The sequence below is a fragment of the Lepisosteus oculatus genome, chromosome 15 (assembly GCF_040954835.1).
Source record: "Lepisosteus oculatus isolate fLepOcu1 chromosome 15, fLepOcu1.hap2, whole genome shotgun sequence".
Classification (NCBI taxonomy): Eukaryota; Metazoa; Chordata; class Actinopteri; order Semionotiformes; family Lepisosteidae; genus Lepisosteus; species Lepisosteus oculatus.
This window is the reverse complement of record NC_090710.1, coordinates 17,764,665-17,782,915: the sequence shown is the minus strand read 5'-3', so window position 1 is coordinate 17,782,915 and position 18,251 is coordinate 17,764,665. Positions and strand designations below refer to the sequence as shown.

Here is an 18,251-nt window from a genome sequence, read left to right as displayed (position 1 = left end):
CTAAATATTATATGCCTTTTAAAGAAACAAATGAAATTATGAATTTAATGAGTAACACTAGCAAAATGGAACCCATGTTCCAATTCAGTGCTTAAATAAATACACATACAATTTACTTAGTTCATTTTGGTTCTGTTTTATCCTCATTTTTTTAAGTGAGGTTAAAGTATAATTTACTAAAGTGATAAAATAAATGAAAAAAGTCAAAATGTAAATTAAACAGTTTACCCTCAATGTTATATTCCAATCATAGTCAAACATCTATATATTTTTTTTTCTTTGCAGGGATTGGTTTCAAAGCCTTTGTTATGAGTTGAAACATATAATTCTGTTTTCTGGAGTGAAAGACACATTATATAAAAAAGATGTAAGCTGTAAAGTCATTGACATGTCTGCTTCAGTGCAAGGCAGGATGCTCACTCCTACTTTGACCATCCTTTTATTTTTCTGATAAGTTTCATGTATGCATGCTACTTTCCACATTTTTTTGGTGTCAACTTAGTGAGACCAGGGTTCTTAATGTATGATTTTATCTGAAAGTTGCCATGTTGATTCGTTGAGATAGAATAAATGTTTTGAAATCTGTAATGCCATTGGCTTTCTTACATTTTGAATAATTGCTCAAAATTTCCAGAAGGTAATTGAAAAAGTCCATTAAGTGTCAAATCTTACCAAGGCAGTATTTGCTAAAAATACTCTATAAAGAATAAATGAGTTTTATGTTATAAAGTAAAAGGACATGTTATTGTAGTTTTTCCTTTGCAGGTGTTAGTCAACATTTTTGGGGAAAGTTTGAATATAAGACATACGAAAAACAGGTTTAAATGAGTTTACACCATACCGGAGAATAAGGAGTCTTTTAAGGAGACATTTTGTCTGTCTGCCTCCCAGATGTGAGCTACTGTTCAATTTAAAAAATATATCAGGCAGTGTAGATTGCTACTTGCTACACAGATCAAATGATACAGATTTTCCATAGCCTTTCTAATAAATTCTGGTGTTCACATAAATATTATTATAAGAATATATTTAAATGCTAAAATATTATTTTATTGATTACTCAGTTTGTAATATAAAATAAATTGCAACAAAACACTAGTGCTGATCTATAATACTAAAGAATTATATTAATAGTAGCTTAATATTCCTATTTTTATTTCTCATATGATTCACCAGGATTACCAATTAAGACAAGATTTGAGCCTGATAATGAGACTAATAAAGAAATATAGGAACAAAAGGAATATTGTCCTGGCAGAACATTAGTATACATCTTGGATGGTTTTATGTTTGTCTAGACTTTTTTCTTAAATTGTGAGTAAAGACTTTTTAAAGATACACTGTATGTTCTGTACAATCACTTATTAATAAAGGATCCAGAGTTAAAAAAGGGTATTAAAACTGAAGTTACTATAGCAATTGTGCAATTATTTTGATTTGCTTGGATTGAGTAAACACATTTTCCTGGAATTCCTCAAACCCAGGATTCAGAAAATGTTTAATTGATTGATGCAAACAGTTGCAGTGTTCTCAAAGCTGGCCTTGGATTGAATATAATATCAGAATTATACAGAGTATGGGTTTGTTCTTGTATGTAGCCAAGATGAATGTTTAAAGTTAAGAACAAATTGCAGACAGAGAATATATGATGGGGGCAAAAATGGGGATATGCCGATTTTGTATGCTTAATACACAGTCACCACTTTTACTTTATACATTTTACTTATCTTCTGTGACTGGATTCTTGTGAAAAAAAAAATCTGGTGCCTTATGTTTCCTGGTGTGTTTTTTTTTCTGTTTTCAGAGTGTCTGTTTTCACAGAGTACAGAAGCACAATGGGAAAAAGAAAAAACATTCTGGCATTGTGAAAAAAAAATCTTCACAAGGTTAAAGCCTTCTCATGAGACACTGCTGAGCACTGAAAATGTGCATTAATCAGCCTTTTTTGCCACGCTGTTTACAGAAAAGAAAATGTTGCATGGAAGGTCTATGTGCTGGGGTCTCATCTGGGACACACAGGAACTGAGGGCTGGCAGAGATTTACCTCCTGAAACTGGTCTTCTGCCAGATCCCCTGCAGCTCAGCATGTTCTTTCCTGTGAAGTTCTTTGCTGATCTACAGTGTTAGTGACTTTCAACGGATCAGTTTTTATAATTCATCAGTAACTAGTCACAGGGTCTTCTGTAGGGTCTTGTGAAGTCCAGTGTTTTTGACTGTTTTTACTTTATTATTTCCTATAAACCACCTCTTTCCAGCTGAAAATGGGCTCTCTTGTGCGTAATCTATAGAAAGTTTCAATTGAAAAGGAATTGTCAGTTTCACATCTGTCCGGGAGTGAATTTATTGGTTTTTAATCGAGATCAACAATAGAGGTGCACATACTGTACTATATACTGTATGCAAGGAAATCATTTTCACTTGACGTTTAAAAAATGCATAATAATTAATAATTAATCACTGCCATTCTCATAATTCCAGTTACAGTTCTTGGCATTTTTACACAACACAGGTAACACAGGTAGCTGGCAGTAAGAAGACAATAATTCTAAATTGAAAGCACTAAGTGTATTTACAGTAATATAACATGAAACGTCTGCATACAGTACCTGTCATACACCATATTCACTCTCTCCTGGATGTGAAAGTTTTTCACTGGATTTTAATGCTAAAGAAAATAACGATATGGAGAAAGATGAAGTTCATTAAAGTTATATAGTTTTCAGAGGTCCTGTAAATTACTTCATGCAAACAAGTCCTAACCCACACAAAGAGATGCAACGAGTTTTGTTTAGTTCATTTATTCTAGTTCAATCATCAGTGTGCTGGTCCACACTGTATTGTCTTTTACTCTTTAACATTACAAGCAAACATGATAAACACTATTAATAAAGTTATGTTAAGGCAAACATAAACATTTGTTTATGTTATGTGAAGAGTAAACCGTTCTATGATGTTGATGATTCCACTCACGCCTGGCCCTACTGTAGCTTTTTGGGGGCCCTAGGCAAGATCTTGAAAAGTGGCCCCTCCAGATCAAGATTTGTGCATACTACTGTCAGCTCCCAACACAACCTTATTTTACCATTTACAACAATTAAATAAATGAATGATATAACCATAAAACTTTACTAGCCAGCTTTGAGGAACACATAACATATAAACAAGAACACTAGGCACACATTTTACAAAGATGTATTTTAACATTGAAAGTAACAAAAAGGAACATAAATAACAACAAATAATGATGAACAGGTTACTTCAAAAGTTAAGGAAATCAAAACAAGTGCTCTCAATAACAAGGGAGGTGAGTTTTATAAAAGAAAGAACGTTCTATAAATCAGCTTACCTGTATTTCCGAAGTTATAATCAACTTGAGCTCTGAAAAGCTCCTCTCTGATCCTGCCGCTGTCACTGGGAGGGTAATCCGAAGGGTTACAGGTTGAGTTCACAAACCCCCCCGTTGAATGAAATACAAGAAGAACTACAAGGAAAACAACGTAGTTTAATGTAGATTATGTTTAATTTATGAACAATCTTTTTTGTACTGTATATTTGCTTTCCCCCTTCTGTTTGGCCGGGCAGCGCCGGCATGTGTACAATTGCAGAAAACGTGAATCTGTTAACTTCTAGTAAAAATACCTCAAGTAAATCTACAGTACGTCTCTAGCTTGAAAATGTGACATGACTACCGTTTGCTAGTTACAGTACGTGGATATGACAGAAAACCAAATGAAATACAAATTGCATTATTACGTATATTGTGCATTATTACAATGACTTGATTCGACGCGTCTTTGGTTTGAGATTGTTTATCCCACTCTTCTTTTCTGTGCTACAGCAGATGCAGAAAGAGCCACTACAGGGAATTTCTCACTCACATTTGAAGGTGCAAAATACAAATATTGTAAGGAAGGCGCCCCTGCGCGTAACAAGGATGTTGGCTGCCTGGGATAATGACGGTCTTCTTTAGCTCAGCCGACAAGACATCTTTTGAGTGATGCCGGAGACCCGGGTTAGCGCCCATGCGGTGAAGGCACAAGCCCAAGAACCCGAATCCGTTACCATATGTTGTTGCACATTGAGGGGCCCTAGGCAGTCGCCTAGTTTGCCTGTGGGCCGATCCATGTGGGACTATACATTTGTGCACAACAATATAATATATATAACATTATAACAATATATACACACTTGGAGCTTCCTTCACACTTGAGCCTGAAATGTACAGTTCCTGTAATGAAGCTGTGCAATATTTTTTCTGAAGACTTAGAAGAATGCAGTTGTGATCCAGCTGCACGGGATTTCAAAGTCTTTCCAGCAGATGGTGCTAAACACAATTATTTAGGGACTTATTTACAGGAAAGTTTACATTATCTGCGTACAAAGACAGGCAGTGCAGGATTTCCCAGTAGGCACTGAAGGCACAGTGCCTAGGGCCTATGAAATGCTTAGGGCCTGTGAAGGAGGGAAACACTAGTGACTAATGAAAAACGAGCTGAAACCACATGCTCGCGATCGACTCTTAAGCGCTCCAAATCAAAAACATCCGCTACCTAGTGGCTGTTCTAGAAACTAGAAGTATCGAAGTGATGGTCACTTGACTCACTCCATCAATCACCTGGTTTAGCATTAGAATAGTTTAAAGTGCATCATGTCAATCGACGTGATTCAATTGGCATTTACCCCTTTTTTTGTACATTTCAGAGTGAAAGTGCCTAGGGCCTACAAACACCAAAATCCAGGCCTGAAGACAAGCACAGAATCCTTGTTTTTTTTGGATATAAATCTATATTAAAATAGTGCAGGACTACTAAGGACTGACAATGAGGTACAGAGTAGTAGATAGGCAGTTGTTGCAAGTCTGTGACATCTACAGTATCACTATCAAACCTTAGCACAAGCAGAACAGGTCCAGAATTGAGCCAAAGGCATCAGTGTTGGGAAGCAGCAGTGCTAACCATTGCTCTGCACTTATTATTATTATTATTAAAACACCTGCCTTTCTGACAGCAACTCAACGAAAATCTATCCAAAATAAAGCAAAAAATAGAAGTGTTAAAAAGGTGAAAAATATAATAACATAAAATTATCCTCAATATATGACCATTTAAAGCAACAAAAGCATCAAAACATGAAAACAAAATCTGAATTCACAGTTAAAAAAAAAGTATGATGTCAGCTTTCTTTAAAAACGAGAATCTGTAAAAGCTTACCTGTATAGTCATGACCAATTATTTCAGCTCCCTGTTTCAACTTTTGTTTTTGAACTTTATTCCTGGACACAATGCACTTGAGTGCATTCCTATGTATGAACTGTGCAGTGTAAACTTTGGAGGAAATGTGCACGGAAGGTTAACAATACCTATGAAAGAACACATTTGCAGCTGTTGCAAAATTTTATGAAATCTGGCCAATGGAGGTGAAAACGCACAGAGGTATGTGGTCACTTGATTAATATGTAGACCTATCTTTCACAACCAGTGAAACAAATGGGAATTGACTGGCCAACTCATTCAGCACTTCTAAATCTGAAATAAAAATCAACTTGAAAAAATAGGTACATATAAAACTAAAAATGTTAAATATACATGATATTTTACATGATTATTATTATTATTATTATTATTATTATTATTATTATTATTATTATTATTATTATTATTACATATATAATGTGCAAGCACACTACCCAGATGTTGGAGAATAACACTTGCCCTGTGGCCAAGGGTGACCACAACCATTAGTAGGTATCAGTGAAGAAGTGGGACCACTCGATAATTTTCTCACAACATGTGGAAGTTTCTATTTCCCCTTTGTTTCAGTAGCTTCCTGTGGCCTGAATTGCACTTTCTGTTTGTATTTCACTCTGACAGGCATCCAGTGCCTGTAGAAAAAGAGCATAAACTGTATTGGAACCCATAATCTCTGGGTCCTAGGGACTCAGGGCTCTGAGGGCTGCAATATGCAGTGGAAAAGTGGCTTCTACTGTAGGACAAGCAGGCTTGCTTGCAGTACACTTATTCCATGTTAGTGTTCATGAAGTGATAACACTTGTTATTTTTTTTTTCATATACTTTTGCATTAACAATGACTTTTTAAAAGTGAAGCTGACGTCAATGACACTCTTTACGTTGTTGTCTGTTTTGTGAAGTTTTTGGTATTTGGGTACATGGTGCGGCAATTTGGTGTGCCCCCTTGACCCTTCAGAAGAAACTATTAAAAAAAAAAGAAGCCTTATAATTCTTGGCCTTATCCATCTGGTAGCACGGCTACTAACTCAGGATTTCGTAGGAAACACGATAGCTTCCTAACCGGCGCCTAAACACAGACAATACATCTTACTATCATAACTGCCAAATGAACCTCACCTTTTTCTCTCCCTTTCAATCTGCTTTATCCATCCATCTATTTTATAAGTTCTTTATCTAATACAGGGTTGTGGGGGAGCAGGAGCCTGACCCAGCAAGCTAAGGGTACAAGGCAGGATACGCCCTGGATGAGATGCCCGTCCATTGCAGATAAACATACTCTTACATCAGGGCCCAGAAGCCAATTAACCTACAAATGTCTTTGGACTATGGAAGGAAACCGGAGGGCCCAGAGGAAACTCCACGCAGATAGTGCCCTAGGAATTGAACCCAGGGATCCAGCACTGCAAGGCAGCAATCCTAGCTACTACCCCACCATGCCACCTTTTCAATTTGCTTTACTCACATAAATAAACTGTTATTAACATTTCGGCTCCACGGCCGAAACATTGTGTTTTCTTTCTTCTTTTTTTCAGCATGGAATAAACCTATTACTTGTTCCTTTGCAGCCTACGCATGCTGATGCAGCTACCCACCTGAACAACTACAGCCTACACCTGCTGCGACCCACTATGTCTTCCTCCAAATCTTTTTCTAGATCTCTTCGTCAGACCTTTTCTTCCTCCCTGGGCCACTTGCCCGCTTCTCTCACTAAACCAGCATTCTTCACAGTCTCTTCACAGCTATCTGTTCCAAGACCAGGCTTTCTAACCACCTTCTATTCCTTTACAGATGTCGTCGACATAATATCATCCCTAAAGGATTTCGCCTGAAATTTAATACCTTTTCTTTTGACTCTGATACCACCCAGAGTAATACTCAGAGACAGCACACCTGAAGAAGGCTCCACGTCCGAAACGTCGTGTTTTCTTTCTTCTTTTTTTTCAGCATGGAATAAACCTATTACTTGTTCCTTTGCAGCCTACGCATGCAGACGCAGCTCCCCACCTGAACCGTTATTAAATAGTTATTTTTTCCCAAAGTGACATACTTTTGAAACCTGTTTACAAGGCCTGGCATGTCTCTGAAGCAATCAAGATGATGGACCTTGCTCAGGGGTACAGCAGCAGTGCCCTTCCTGGATTTGAACTCACAACCTTCTCATTACCGGTACCAGCAAACAGAACCCTTTCAGAAAGTCTCATCTTACAAAGACATTAAGGACCCAGGTTTCGGTGGAGCGTTGCAGGCTCTTCAGCCATTGTGAAAAGGGTGCCTGCCAAGACGATGACCTGCTTATCTCAAAAAAAGGAGAGACGAAGGCTCCCTGATGAACAAATCTAAATCAGATTGTGTTGAGCTTGTGTCCATGCCATTGGTTGTCCATTACCTTGAACATTGTTTTACCCCTCCAGAGTTCATGATGAAGCCCCTTTTTGTGTAAACTAAAAGAAGGGAGGGTGTTTGTTTTAGTGCTATGCCAGGTTTGTGAAATCACCCTCTGTACAAACTCTCACAGACATCCCCCCCCCTCCACCCCAGCGCTCACTATAAAAACTCACTTCTGCGCAGTCACTGCACCTTCTCCTGAGATCTGCTCTCTAGCTCCAGCAGCTCCCAGAGCCCTGCACATCATGAGACTCCTGTTCCAGGCACTGTGTCTGTGCTTGGCCCTGGCCTCCTCCCTGGCTGCGCCACCGTAAGTATTACTTTACTACAGGTGGGTAGCTGCGTCAGCATGCATAGGCTGCAAAGGAACAAGTAATAGGTTTATTCCATGCTGAAAAAAAGAAGAAAGAGAACACAACATTTCGGCCGTGGAGCCTTCTTCAGATGCACATTTAATTTACATTTACAATTTACACGAATTTACTAATTTACACACCTGAAGAAGGCTCCACAGCCGAAACGTTGTGTTCTCTTTCTTCTTTTTTTCAGCATGGAATAAACCTATTACTTGTTACTTTACTACAGCCCCTCTGCAGATTTGCTAGGATACAAAGTGAAGATTCCCTTGCAGAACCTCATTTTGTCCCGTATCGTTGTGGCACATGGGCACTGTGAATCTACACTAACTCCCTCTGTTCTGCTCACTCCAGAGACCAAGATTTAATTAGAATGCAAAATCGGCTAAACTGCAAGTCTGAGTGCCACAAAACATTCTAGTACTGCTCAGTGGAAAATGTGCGCATGAAATGTTGACTTTAAATCGCAGCATTTTATTTTGTATTTTTAAATAAATCAACAAGCACTTTTAACAAATAAGATCATGTAGCACATGTAGTATAGACGTGTATAGAAAGAGCAGACAAGTAAGTAGGAAACCGGAAAATGTCAGTCTTTTTTATTGAAGCGAACAACGTTCTCTTCAGTATTTTAGACTTCTCATTCGTCTCAAATGTATAGGCAGATTCAATATTTCTGAGAATACATTTCTAAAAAGAGAAATGAGTATGGATCACAAATGTGCAATTATGCAAACCATGTATCAGTTTTAGCAATAAAGGTAAGAGAGTACTCAGAGTGAATATTGTGCGAAGGGGAGGCAAGGGCCTACAGGTAGATAACAGTGAATAATGTCATGATTGATCCAGTTGGAAGACTCTCTCTTGGGGATCCTCTTCTGTCATGGTTGAATCTAGGTTCCGAATAGGAAAGCCCTGCTGCAGAACCCTCTTGAGTAATTTGTGTAATGAGAACTGTTTTCAGTATCTCTGTTGCTGTATCACAAAAAAAAAAACTCAGGGTGCATAGTATCAAACTCACTACATAATACGATTATTTTCTTTCTGCACAGGCCATTCTATGGGGGAGCAGATGGTGTCTTTTCAGGTTAGTACATCCTGATGGTGTTTAAGCCTCTAGTTCACACAACAGAACAGCACTGACATCTTCCTTCATTCATTACAAGTTCAAAACTGTTTTTTTTTCATAATACACTGGTCCATTGTTTCTTTTTTTGCAAATCATTACAGTAAATGTTTACAAAGAGGTTGTAAAAAGAAGGTTGCTTGTCTAATAATCTGAACTTGGATGAAACTGTGATGTGCATTATGAATAACATGCTGGCTATGTCCTCATTGTGCTGACTGGTGGGCACTTTTTTTTAAAATACCTTTCTTGAAAAGGCTCTGACATGTCTAAGATAAGTAACTGTCATTGTTGAATTTAGATTCTGCCTAAATTGCCTTTTGATCATAACTTTGATATGACATATTTTGGTACTGCTAATTTTGTACAGTTCGTGGTTTGTTTTGAATTGAGATGAAGGTGTTGCCTAAATAAATTTATATCAATAAAAAAATTCAATTTCCTCAGATCACCACGAGGATCACCATCCAGGAAAGCCAGGAGTTCACCAGGGTGCCCACCACGATGGCCACCATGGTCCTCCCCATGATGACCACCATGGGCCGCCCCATGATGACCACCACAAGCATCCAGATCGCTGTGCAGGGATAGAGTTTGATGCCATCACCCCGGACGAGAAAGGAAACACTTTCTTCTTCAAAGGTGATTCAATCATTCGGTTGCCACCGACATGTAGTCACTTTGCTCCTGTTATGCACACTAATTTACAGAGATGAGAGGGAAAACTGTACAGTACTTTAACAATTGTTAGTTATAACAGAATTTAAATTTTGTTCCATGACTCATCTGAAGGACAAAGAAGAAGGCACAATAATATGTTCTCCTAGTCATAGTAGGTGAGTGCCATGTATTGACTAAGTTTCAGCGACCCAGTCTCCCTGCCCTAAACAGTTGTCAAGTCCAGGACAGCTGCAGCTTTGTCGTGCTGTTTAAGTTCTAAGTGTCCCGGCTGTAAAGCGTTGAGAGTCTAATTTCCCCACAAATCACATGGATGTGATTCTACAAGGATCAGAGCATGTTATCAGTGCTCTAAGGTCTGAGGTGTGAGTAAGTACGCACTACCAGTTAATAATGACCCTTTGGGCTTTGCTCCCTCAGGTGACCACTTGTGGAAGGGATTCACTGGCAAAGCCCAGTTCCTCAATGAGTCCTTCCATGAGTTAGATGACCATCATCACCTTGACCATATCGATGCTGCTTTCAGGATGCATGATGAAGAGGACCCTGAAGACCATGACCACATTTTCTTCTTCCTGGTATGGAGCTTTTACTCACACAGGATAGAAACAAGAAGCCAAAACATAGACTTATCTCTTTCTTGCATATCTAGATACTCTGACAGACGGCAGTGTCAGTTTCTCGCTGTGTAAAAAATGGGATAAGTCTCTATTTTAATACAGACCTTACAGGGACAAGTGAATCTCTTGCCACACAAAAGTGTCTGAACATGTTTTGCATGAATATTAAGGAAAGAAACATTTTTTAAATGTTGCCTAATGTTTTTCCTATTTGTCCCGAAATTATTATGTACAAAACAATGAAATTATATAATATAGATTAAAGAACCACATAAGATCTGTGAGTATGCTTTTCAAAGATGTCCTACAAGTTAAAATTAAAATTCTGTAACATGAGGTGTTTTACAGAGACGATTGGGAATCGAGTATATTGGAACTACTGTTTTACGATTATTGTCACGTAGCAGTTCCTTTCGGGCCCTATGCGGACGACAGGATCCAGAATAGTGAAGATACACTAGGGAAAAAGTCATGCGGGAGAGGGTCTGGAGACAGGGGGGCGTGTCCATGCAGTGCTGGTGTCCAGGGCGAGTGAATCCAGGCGAACAATCCATGTAGGAAATCCAAACGGGAAATCAGAAACAAGGGCTGAAGTCCATAGCCAGGCGATCCATCCGGTGGGGGGGGGCAGGAACCAGGAACTAGGAACTAGGAACAGAAAGTTAAAAGCATAATGGAGCCAGACGCAGCAAGACCCCGGGCTCTCATGATGTGGAAATCAATGAGGAACCAGGAGTAAGGTCCGCGTCTGGCTTTTAAGGGGGAGCGGGATTAGGGACCAGGTGCAGACAATGGGGCAGAACAAGGAAGGGCTGGAGCGCCCTTAAGAGGAGGGGTTAGCGATCGTGACAATTATGCCTTTCAATTAATTCTTTCAAAGGTTTATTGTAATATTTTGCCATCACTGAAATTGTTGTTTTTTCTCACTTCTCCTGTAGAATGACAAGGTCTACAGTTACTATAACCATACTCTGGAAGCTGGCTTCCCAAAAGATATTCATGATGAATTCCCTGGAATTCCCGATGACCTGGATGCAGCTGTGGAGTGCCCGAAGGGGGAATGCCAAACAAACTCTGTGCTCTTCTTCAAAGGTACAAGCAGGATGCTCCAAATCAATGTTTTGTATTTACAGCTTTGGGATACAGACAAAGGCCAAAGGTGGCCTAAAAAAACGATAAAAAATATAAAAGTGGCAGCAAGCCTGTCATATCAAAGACATACAGTATTAATGTGGGTGGCAAACCAGGACAAAGGGGTTGGGAAAAGAATCTAAAAACATTTAGCATCCAGATTTCAGTGTTGTATACAGATTACAAAACGATGGGATCAGGGTCTCAGAGGTGGCAAGTGAATGTAGCTTAGTAATTACAAATAAAGCAAAGTACTGATGCCTGGGTTTTCATAGGTGGTTACATTATTATGCCCTGCGAGACAGGACAGGCGATTAGCAACAACTCAAACCTGGAGCTGTTAAACATCAGGCGGTATTAACAATATATTTCTAAACCTACACTCAGATTTTTAGCTAAGGCACTGCCAAAAGCCTCTCGTTAGATTTAACTTTGTTATTGCACTAAAGCAATGTAAAACAGTGTAGTATCTTAAAATGAAATCATAGCAAAGCAAAACATTACTCAGGCTGGAAAGCCATGGTGAGGTAAAATACATGCAGCGCCATGTCCTACTCAACTCTCTAATGAGGTCCCCAGAGGTAGGCACAAAGGTATCTCTTTGAGTGAAAGTCTTTAAAACCTGAAACCTTTATTTAACCAGGTAGGTCGCTTGACAAATTCGTATTTATAAATGGCATGGAGACCTTAATTCTCACCCTAACCATTCACGCAGCAAGGCATTTACACAGGGTTATTAAAGGATCTTTTTGAAAAGGGAGGGGTGTTTTTATCCTGTTGTCCTGGTTAAATTGTCCTTCAGGCTTAGACATTCTGGTCTCCCCTAAATTTACCTCTGAACTCAACTTGGTGAAGCAAATCTTAATTCTCTCCCACATCCAAAGTATTGTGGAAGAGGTACCAGGAGACACTGAAGCCTTCAAGACTTATCTTAGCCATTATGGAATTAAAGTGTGTATGTGGATTAACTGGCTAAGACTATATAACGTAACATCTTGAAAGATTGTTATTTTCTCAATATTCTCTTTACAGAAGCTCCACTGTACAGGACTCTGAGCTGGAAAGCTGGAATGTCAGTCATCGGTTGTTATTGTCTCTTCTCCACCTTCCAGGATCACATGTGTATCACCATGACCTGAAGACCCACGCTGTCAAGGAGAAAAACTGGCCCCACTTGGGCAACTGCACAGCCGCCTTCCGCTGGCTGGAGCGCTACTACTGCTTCCACGGCCACAGCTTCACGAAATTCAACCCTGTGACTGGAGAGGTAAAAGGAGATTATCCCAAGGATGCCCGGAATTACTTCATGCGATGCCCTGGCTTTGGTAAGCAAAAAAAGGGAAAGACGGATATTTGACAAAACCTGTATGCTTTATCTAGTTAGAGTAGTGCCCATTGGATTGCTTCAGAATTAAGCTTTATAAGACGTACAGTATACATTATATAAGGCATTAAGGATATGACTAATATTCTAGTTCTTTTAATACACTAAGTAATATCTCCTGTCCAGGGTCAGCCACAGGCCAACTGTCTTCAGCAGTTTAAACTTCAATTAATGTTGAATTAAGTTATTTCCTAATATGTGATTTTGTATTTAAGTTTGGCAGTGCACTTCAGAAACCTTAACCTTCCTCAGTACCACATGCTGATGAATGTTTGCATGTCAGGCTTCATGGTGCTCTATTGTCTGGACTGCAGGCCATGGAAAGAATGACTCTAAGAGGGACCACATTGAACGCTGCAGCAAACTGCCCTTCGACGAATTCACTTCTGATGACGAGGGAAGATCCTACGCCTTCCGAGGTGGGAGATTCAGGCCTAGTCCTTCTGTGCTTGTGTGCTTTCTCCTGGTGTGGTTTTTGGGAAGCTCAGGAAAGACCTTCACGTATGTTTTCTAACAGATGAGCACTGTTCTCCACTCCATTCCCTTTGTTTCAGCGAATTGCACAAGCTTCATGGAGATACCCTGTGAGAACTGTGTGGGGTCTCCATGTGGAATGAAAGGGTGATTTATAAAGCAGGATCCCCAGTAGCCGTATGAGCATGTAGAGTGTGTACACATCAGGAGACCTGTCTCTTCAGCAGTACGAATATGGTAAAGGGGAGGCCATTCTTGGCCAAGCACCACAGTCATTTTAGAGAGCAACAGATTTTCATGTTAAGGTTTGTGTCACAGGGATAGTGACCAAAAAGGACTTGATTTAAGCAGGAGGTGACATGTTTCGTGTAGCACAGTGTTCAATAGGCAGAGTGCTCTGTACCTTGATAGATAGATCTGTAGATAGATAGAAGTCATCTCTCACTGAATGGCATCATGCTAGAATGCCTTAAATTAAACAAAAGAATATTGCATATTTTAAACACAAATTGCTGTTTTGAAGTTTGTTTTGTTTTATAAAAATGTGAGCGGTCTTTTGGCTAGGCCTCAGCTAAAATGGTATTGAATAGAAAACATTACAAAGACCTCGAGCTGCGTGTTTAAGGTCAACCCGCGATAAACAGAAAACCCCGGTAAACACTTTTTTTTCTCACTGAGTGGCTGATGCTTGAGACAGTTTACCTGCCCAGGGGGTGAAAGAGGCAGGTGTACTTGGAACCTTTTAATACTTTTGCAGAACTGGCTCTGATTTCCTGGATCTTATCTTCCTAACCTGCCTGTATTGCCTCTTCTAGGAGCTTATTTCCTGCGCCTTGATACCGCCCGTGACGGCTGGCACGCCTGGCCCATTGACAGCGCCTGGAAAGAGGTGCACAGCGATGTGGATGCTGTGTTTTCCTGGGATCACAAACTCTACATTATTAAGGTAAAGGGAGGCAAGAGAGGTTTCAGACCGCATCAGTCACTACACTAATGTGTTTGTGCATAGAAGATTTCAACATATTCATTATTAACTTAAAAATAGTTCTCCAGGAGCATCGTCAGTCTAAAACTGTGTTTTTAAAGTTCAGGGCAAGGGTTCACGTTAGGATTGAGTACTGGAGTTACTATGAGGTGGTAGAAATTATACACATAACTCGGGAGCTGCAGGTGTTCCTGGAAAATTTTAAGGGGACATTTTGAGGCCATAATTTTAAACGTTTCATGGTTAACAAGCTGGAGTATGGAGGTGAGCATATTCTAGGTGACTTTGTTTGCATTTAGGATAGTCTACAGTGTTTAAACTGTACATACAGCACAACTAGCACTGTGGCACATAGTGATAATTTCAGATGGAAACTAGAGACCTAATTGGAATTGAACAAGTAATAGGTTTATTCCATGCTGAAAAAAAGAAGAAAGAGAACACACAGCTCACACCTGAAGAAGGCTCCACGGCCGAAACGTTGTGTTCTCTTTCTTCTTTTTTTCAGCATGGAATAAACCTATTACTTGTTCCTTTGCAGCCTACGCATGCTGACGCAGCTACCCACCTGAACTACTAATTGGAATTGTATGTCTTAAAAAATTCTAATCTTAAATTCGAGTCTTAAAATTCTAAAATAATTCTACTATTTACCAGAAAGGAAATACATTTACATGATGCTGAACATACATTATTTTTACATGATGGTTAATGAATGAAATGCACAGTTTCAGACTGTATTTTGTCTAACATTTATTTTAGTTTCCAAGTTTTTATTGTGGATCATCTTATGACTGATATTTTTGTTTTACAGTATAGAAGTGATGACTCAGGGTGGAAAGTCGTAGTCATCCATGTTAGGTTGTTTTATGTGGGAAGCTGGCGGTATGAATTTTTCCACAGGTGCTGTAACATTCTGAAGATACAGACCTTGGTTTCTGAACTCTGTTTTGCAGGACGGGAAAGTTTACATTTACAAGACTGGTCAGCATTATACTCTTGTAGAGGGGTACCCCAAAACTTTGAAGGAAGAATTGGGGGTGGAGGGAGAAGTGGATGCTGCTTTTGTCTGTGCAAAGGAACATGTGGTGCACATCATTCAAGGTGAGCTCAAAACTGCTTCCCCAAACTGCCCCAAACCCAAGGTTTAATATTTAGTGAAAATACCAACAACCATCAACATGAATGCGTTGTACTGTGAATTAATGGTCTCCCATTGCATTTTGGACCCTGAACATTTTAGATCACTTTCAGTACATTGGTTGTTCTCTGAAAGCACTGACACAACTGAGGAAGGAGATCACATGCAATTGTTTTGATAAGAAAATAGAAGGTTTTCTTATTGTATCATGACAATGTTAGCTCTCACACTTAAAGAAAATGCTCCACAGAAATAAAAAATAACAAAAAAACATCTTTGTTTTCTATTACATTCACCATACAGTAGGTTAGGAGACATTGATGTGAAAAGGTATCAGGACAAGCCAATAACAGTTTTAATCATCTAAAGTCATTTCTGATCAAATGAAATATTTTGCAGAACAAAATGACCTTTAAATTAAATACATTTAGGTCAAAACTCTTGATTGATCCATAATTTACAAGTGTTTGAAAGTTTTAGAAATTATTGATCAAGAGTGGTGAAGAAAACTAACTGGGCCTGGACCTTCTGGCTACTTTTAAAAGATCCCCCTTAATTAAATTGGTGACATAATTTTTCACTATTCTCCTGCAGATATTCCTTTGTACAGTAGGTCTTGATCCAACAACTCTCACTAACTGCACGTAAAAGGCTCTGTACACTAGAGGGAGACAGTGTTTAACTGTTAGACAGGCTCAGGGGCTTTTGATTTCTGAACTGCACATTGCTCATAAACACTGTTCAGCAACAGAAAATGCAAGATACTAGCTTCTGCAACACCTCCCACCCCAAAACAAAGGAAAAACACACAAGCACCAAACTTTTGAAAGTGCAGTGGAAACATAATTGTAAACTGAATATCAGCCTCTAGAGGGACGTAGTGAACACAGATAATACATTGATTTTTTTCACAGTGAGGTAAGATAGGATAGCAGGTTTCAGGATGGTTCACCTTCTGAAACTCATTGGACTGTTTCTACCTCTAACCTTTGCTTGCAGGGAGCAAGATGCTAGATGTGGACCTGACTGCAACACCTCGCACTGTGGTTAAGGAATGGACTCTACCATACAAGCACATTGATGGGGCCATGTGTGGGGCTGACAAAGTGAGGGTCTTCGTGGGGCCGGAGTATTTTGAGTACGAAAGCCCCCGGCTGCTGGCTCTCGGAAGAATAAAGCCACCACCCCACAAAATATCTGTAGATCTGCTGAAATGTGAAGACTAGAGTGCAGCACCAGGAGGCCAGTGGAAGAGCAGTACCCCAGGAAACACACGGGCTAGCAGAGAGCATGACCGACCCTACGGCCTGTTGGCAGACGAGATACCCCAGAGGCTTTGCCACACTTCCTCAGCCCCTTGGTTCACCAGACCTCACGACCACACCGCTACCTCTCTTCTCTGCCGAAGACTTTCCCAGCTGATCCCTGTCCTTGCCATTCTCTTGCCTTGGGCTCTCTCCATTCCCATTTCACAGAGCTTTACCAAAGTGGGGCTGAAGGTTCAAAACTACTGACTGGCTGGGGTTATGGGGGTTAACCTACTCTGCTGTACTGCACAACCCTCACTTGAAATAAACAACAACAACAACAACAAAGTTAAACCCCTGGATTTGTGTATCTGTTGTGTATTGTAACAGTGTGGGTTTACCACTCTGCCTTTTCACAGGCAGGAGGGTCAACATCTCGAGATGAGGTAGAGAGCTGGTACTGTACGTAGTCACTCACATTAAATCAAATCCCATGAGCTATGACGAGCAGCAGGGTTCTAAACAATAATAGAACTTTCTCTAAAGGGTCTTTAGCGATATAAGGGTTTCTCATAACTTTCCAGCCAGTGCCGTAAGTCTAGGGCGAACCCAGAGGAATCGCGTGAGAATGTAATATAGGGCTTCTAATTAGGAACCCAGGTGGTGCTGATATACTGTACATTCTCACGCGGTAGTTAGGACACGAGAATAGATCAGAGGGCTGTCTTGGTGGTGTTAGGGGCCCTCTAGTGGTGAACAGGGGGAGATCACAGTACAGTATGTTTCCTTATGCTTGTACTTCATTCAAAACATTGGATTCTGGCGAGGAGAAAACTCCACATCCTCACACAGGGTTAAGAGAACAGATTACCTTCTGTAATCTGATTAGCTACTGTAGCGGAGCTGGTCTGGACACGGTGAAGTCATCGACCTCAGCCGCCCCTGTTGCGTTACGCCAAAGACCTGGGTTTCCGCCCGGGTATTGCGGGACGAACCCGCGGGGCGGAACGGCGAGGCCAAGAACTTGCACGGAACCACGACGGACACACTACCTCTGCAGCGTACAAGGCGTTAGTTGTACTGTGGTCTTTCCTTTCCTCATCCCACATTGATCTGCTTCACTACATTTGTGAAACATTGCTCTAGAGAAGAAATCTATAGTAATAGACTGCTGATTTCTTCAAGTAGATGTCATAGCAATGATGTCAATGCTTCTAAATGATGACAGATGAAAGTGGGTTGTTCATTTTGGTTTCCTGAAAGTTAAAATAAATGCAACAGCTAGTAATTAGGTTAGAAGCCAAATGCAAAAACAGGACCAGTTTTGACTGTCCTGTCCCCTAATGTGGAGAGTGCTGGAAAAGCCGGAGCCCACTGGTGAGGGTGTTCTGGTCAATACAGCTATGTTCTTATAAGAGGGTCCCATGAGTAACCAGCACACATGTACACAACAGGAGCACAAAATTAAAAGACAG

At 40.1% G+C, this 18,251-nt stretch overlaps 1 protein-coding gene and 1 long non-coding RNA gene across 2 annotated transcripts; one reads left to right on the top strand and one right to left on the bottom strand.

Annotated features, from left to right (window-relative positions):
- Positions 1–1,370: 1,370 nt before the first annotated feature.
- Positions 1,371–3,670, bottom strand: LOC138223124 (uncharacterized). Its single transcript, XR_011181630.1, has 3 exons — positions 3,347–3,670; positions 2,607–2,665; positions 1,371–2,282 (listed from the first exon to the last, which is right to left on the bottom strand). It is a non-coding gene; the product is annotated as an uncharacterized lncRNA (long non-coding RNA).
- A 4,145-nt stretch (positions 3,671–7,815) lies between these two features.
- Positions 7,816–17,130, top strand: hpxa (hemopexin a). The gene is made up of 10 exons (XM_015363977.2): positions 7,816–7,944; positions 9,043–9,077; positions 9,564–9,758; positions 10,215–10,372; positions 11,353–11,506; positions 12,658–12,870; positions 13,244–13,348; positions 14,219–14,349; positions 15,345–15,492; positions 16,529–17,130. The coding sequence occupies exons 1-10, from the start codon at positions 7,880–7,882 to the stop codon at positions 16,753–16,755; spliced, it is 1,431 nt and encodes a 476-aa protein (XP_015219463.2). The 5' UTR covers positions 7,816–7,879; the 3' UTR covers positions 16,756–17,130.
- The last annotated feature ends 1,121 nt before the right edge of the window (positions 17,131–18,251 follow it).

Excerpts from the sequence above, each read along its gene's own strand:
- hpxa (XM_015363977.2), top strand. The coding sequence starts at position 7,880 with ATGAGACTCCTGTTCCAGGCACTGTGTCTGTGCTTGGCCCTGGCCTCC. Across the intron at positions 12,871-13,243 it reads CATGCGATGCCCTGGCTTTG|GCCATGGAAAGAATGACTCT; the intron begins GTAAGCAAAAAA and ends TCTGGACTGCAG. Across the intron at positions 14,350-15,344 it reads ACAAACTCTACATTATTAAG|GACGGGAAAGTTTACATTTA; the intron begins GTAAAGGGAGGC and ends TCTGTTTTGCAG.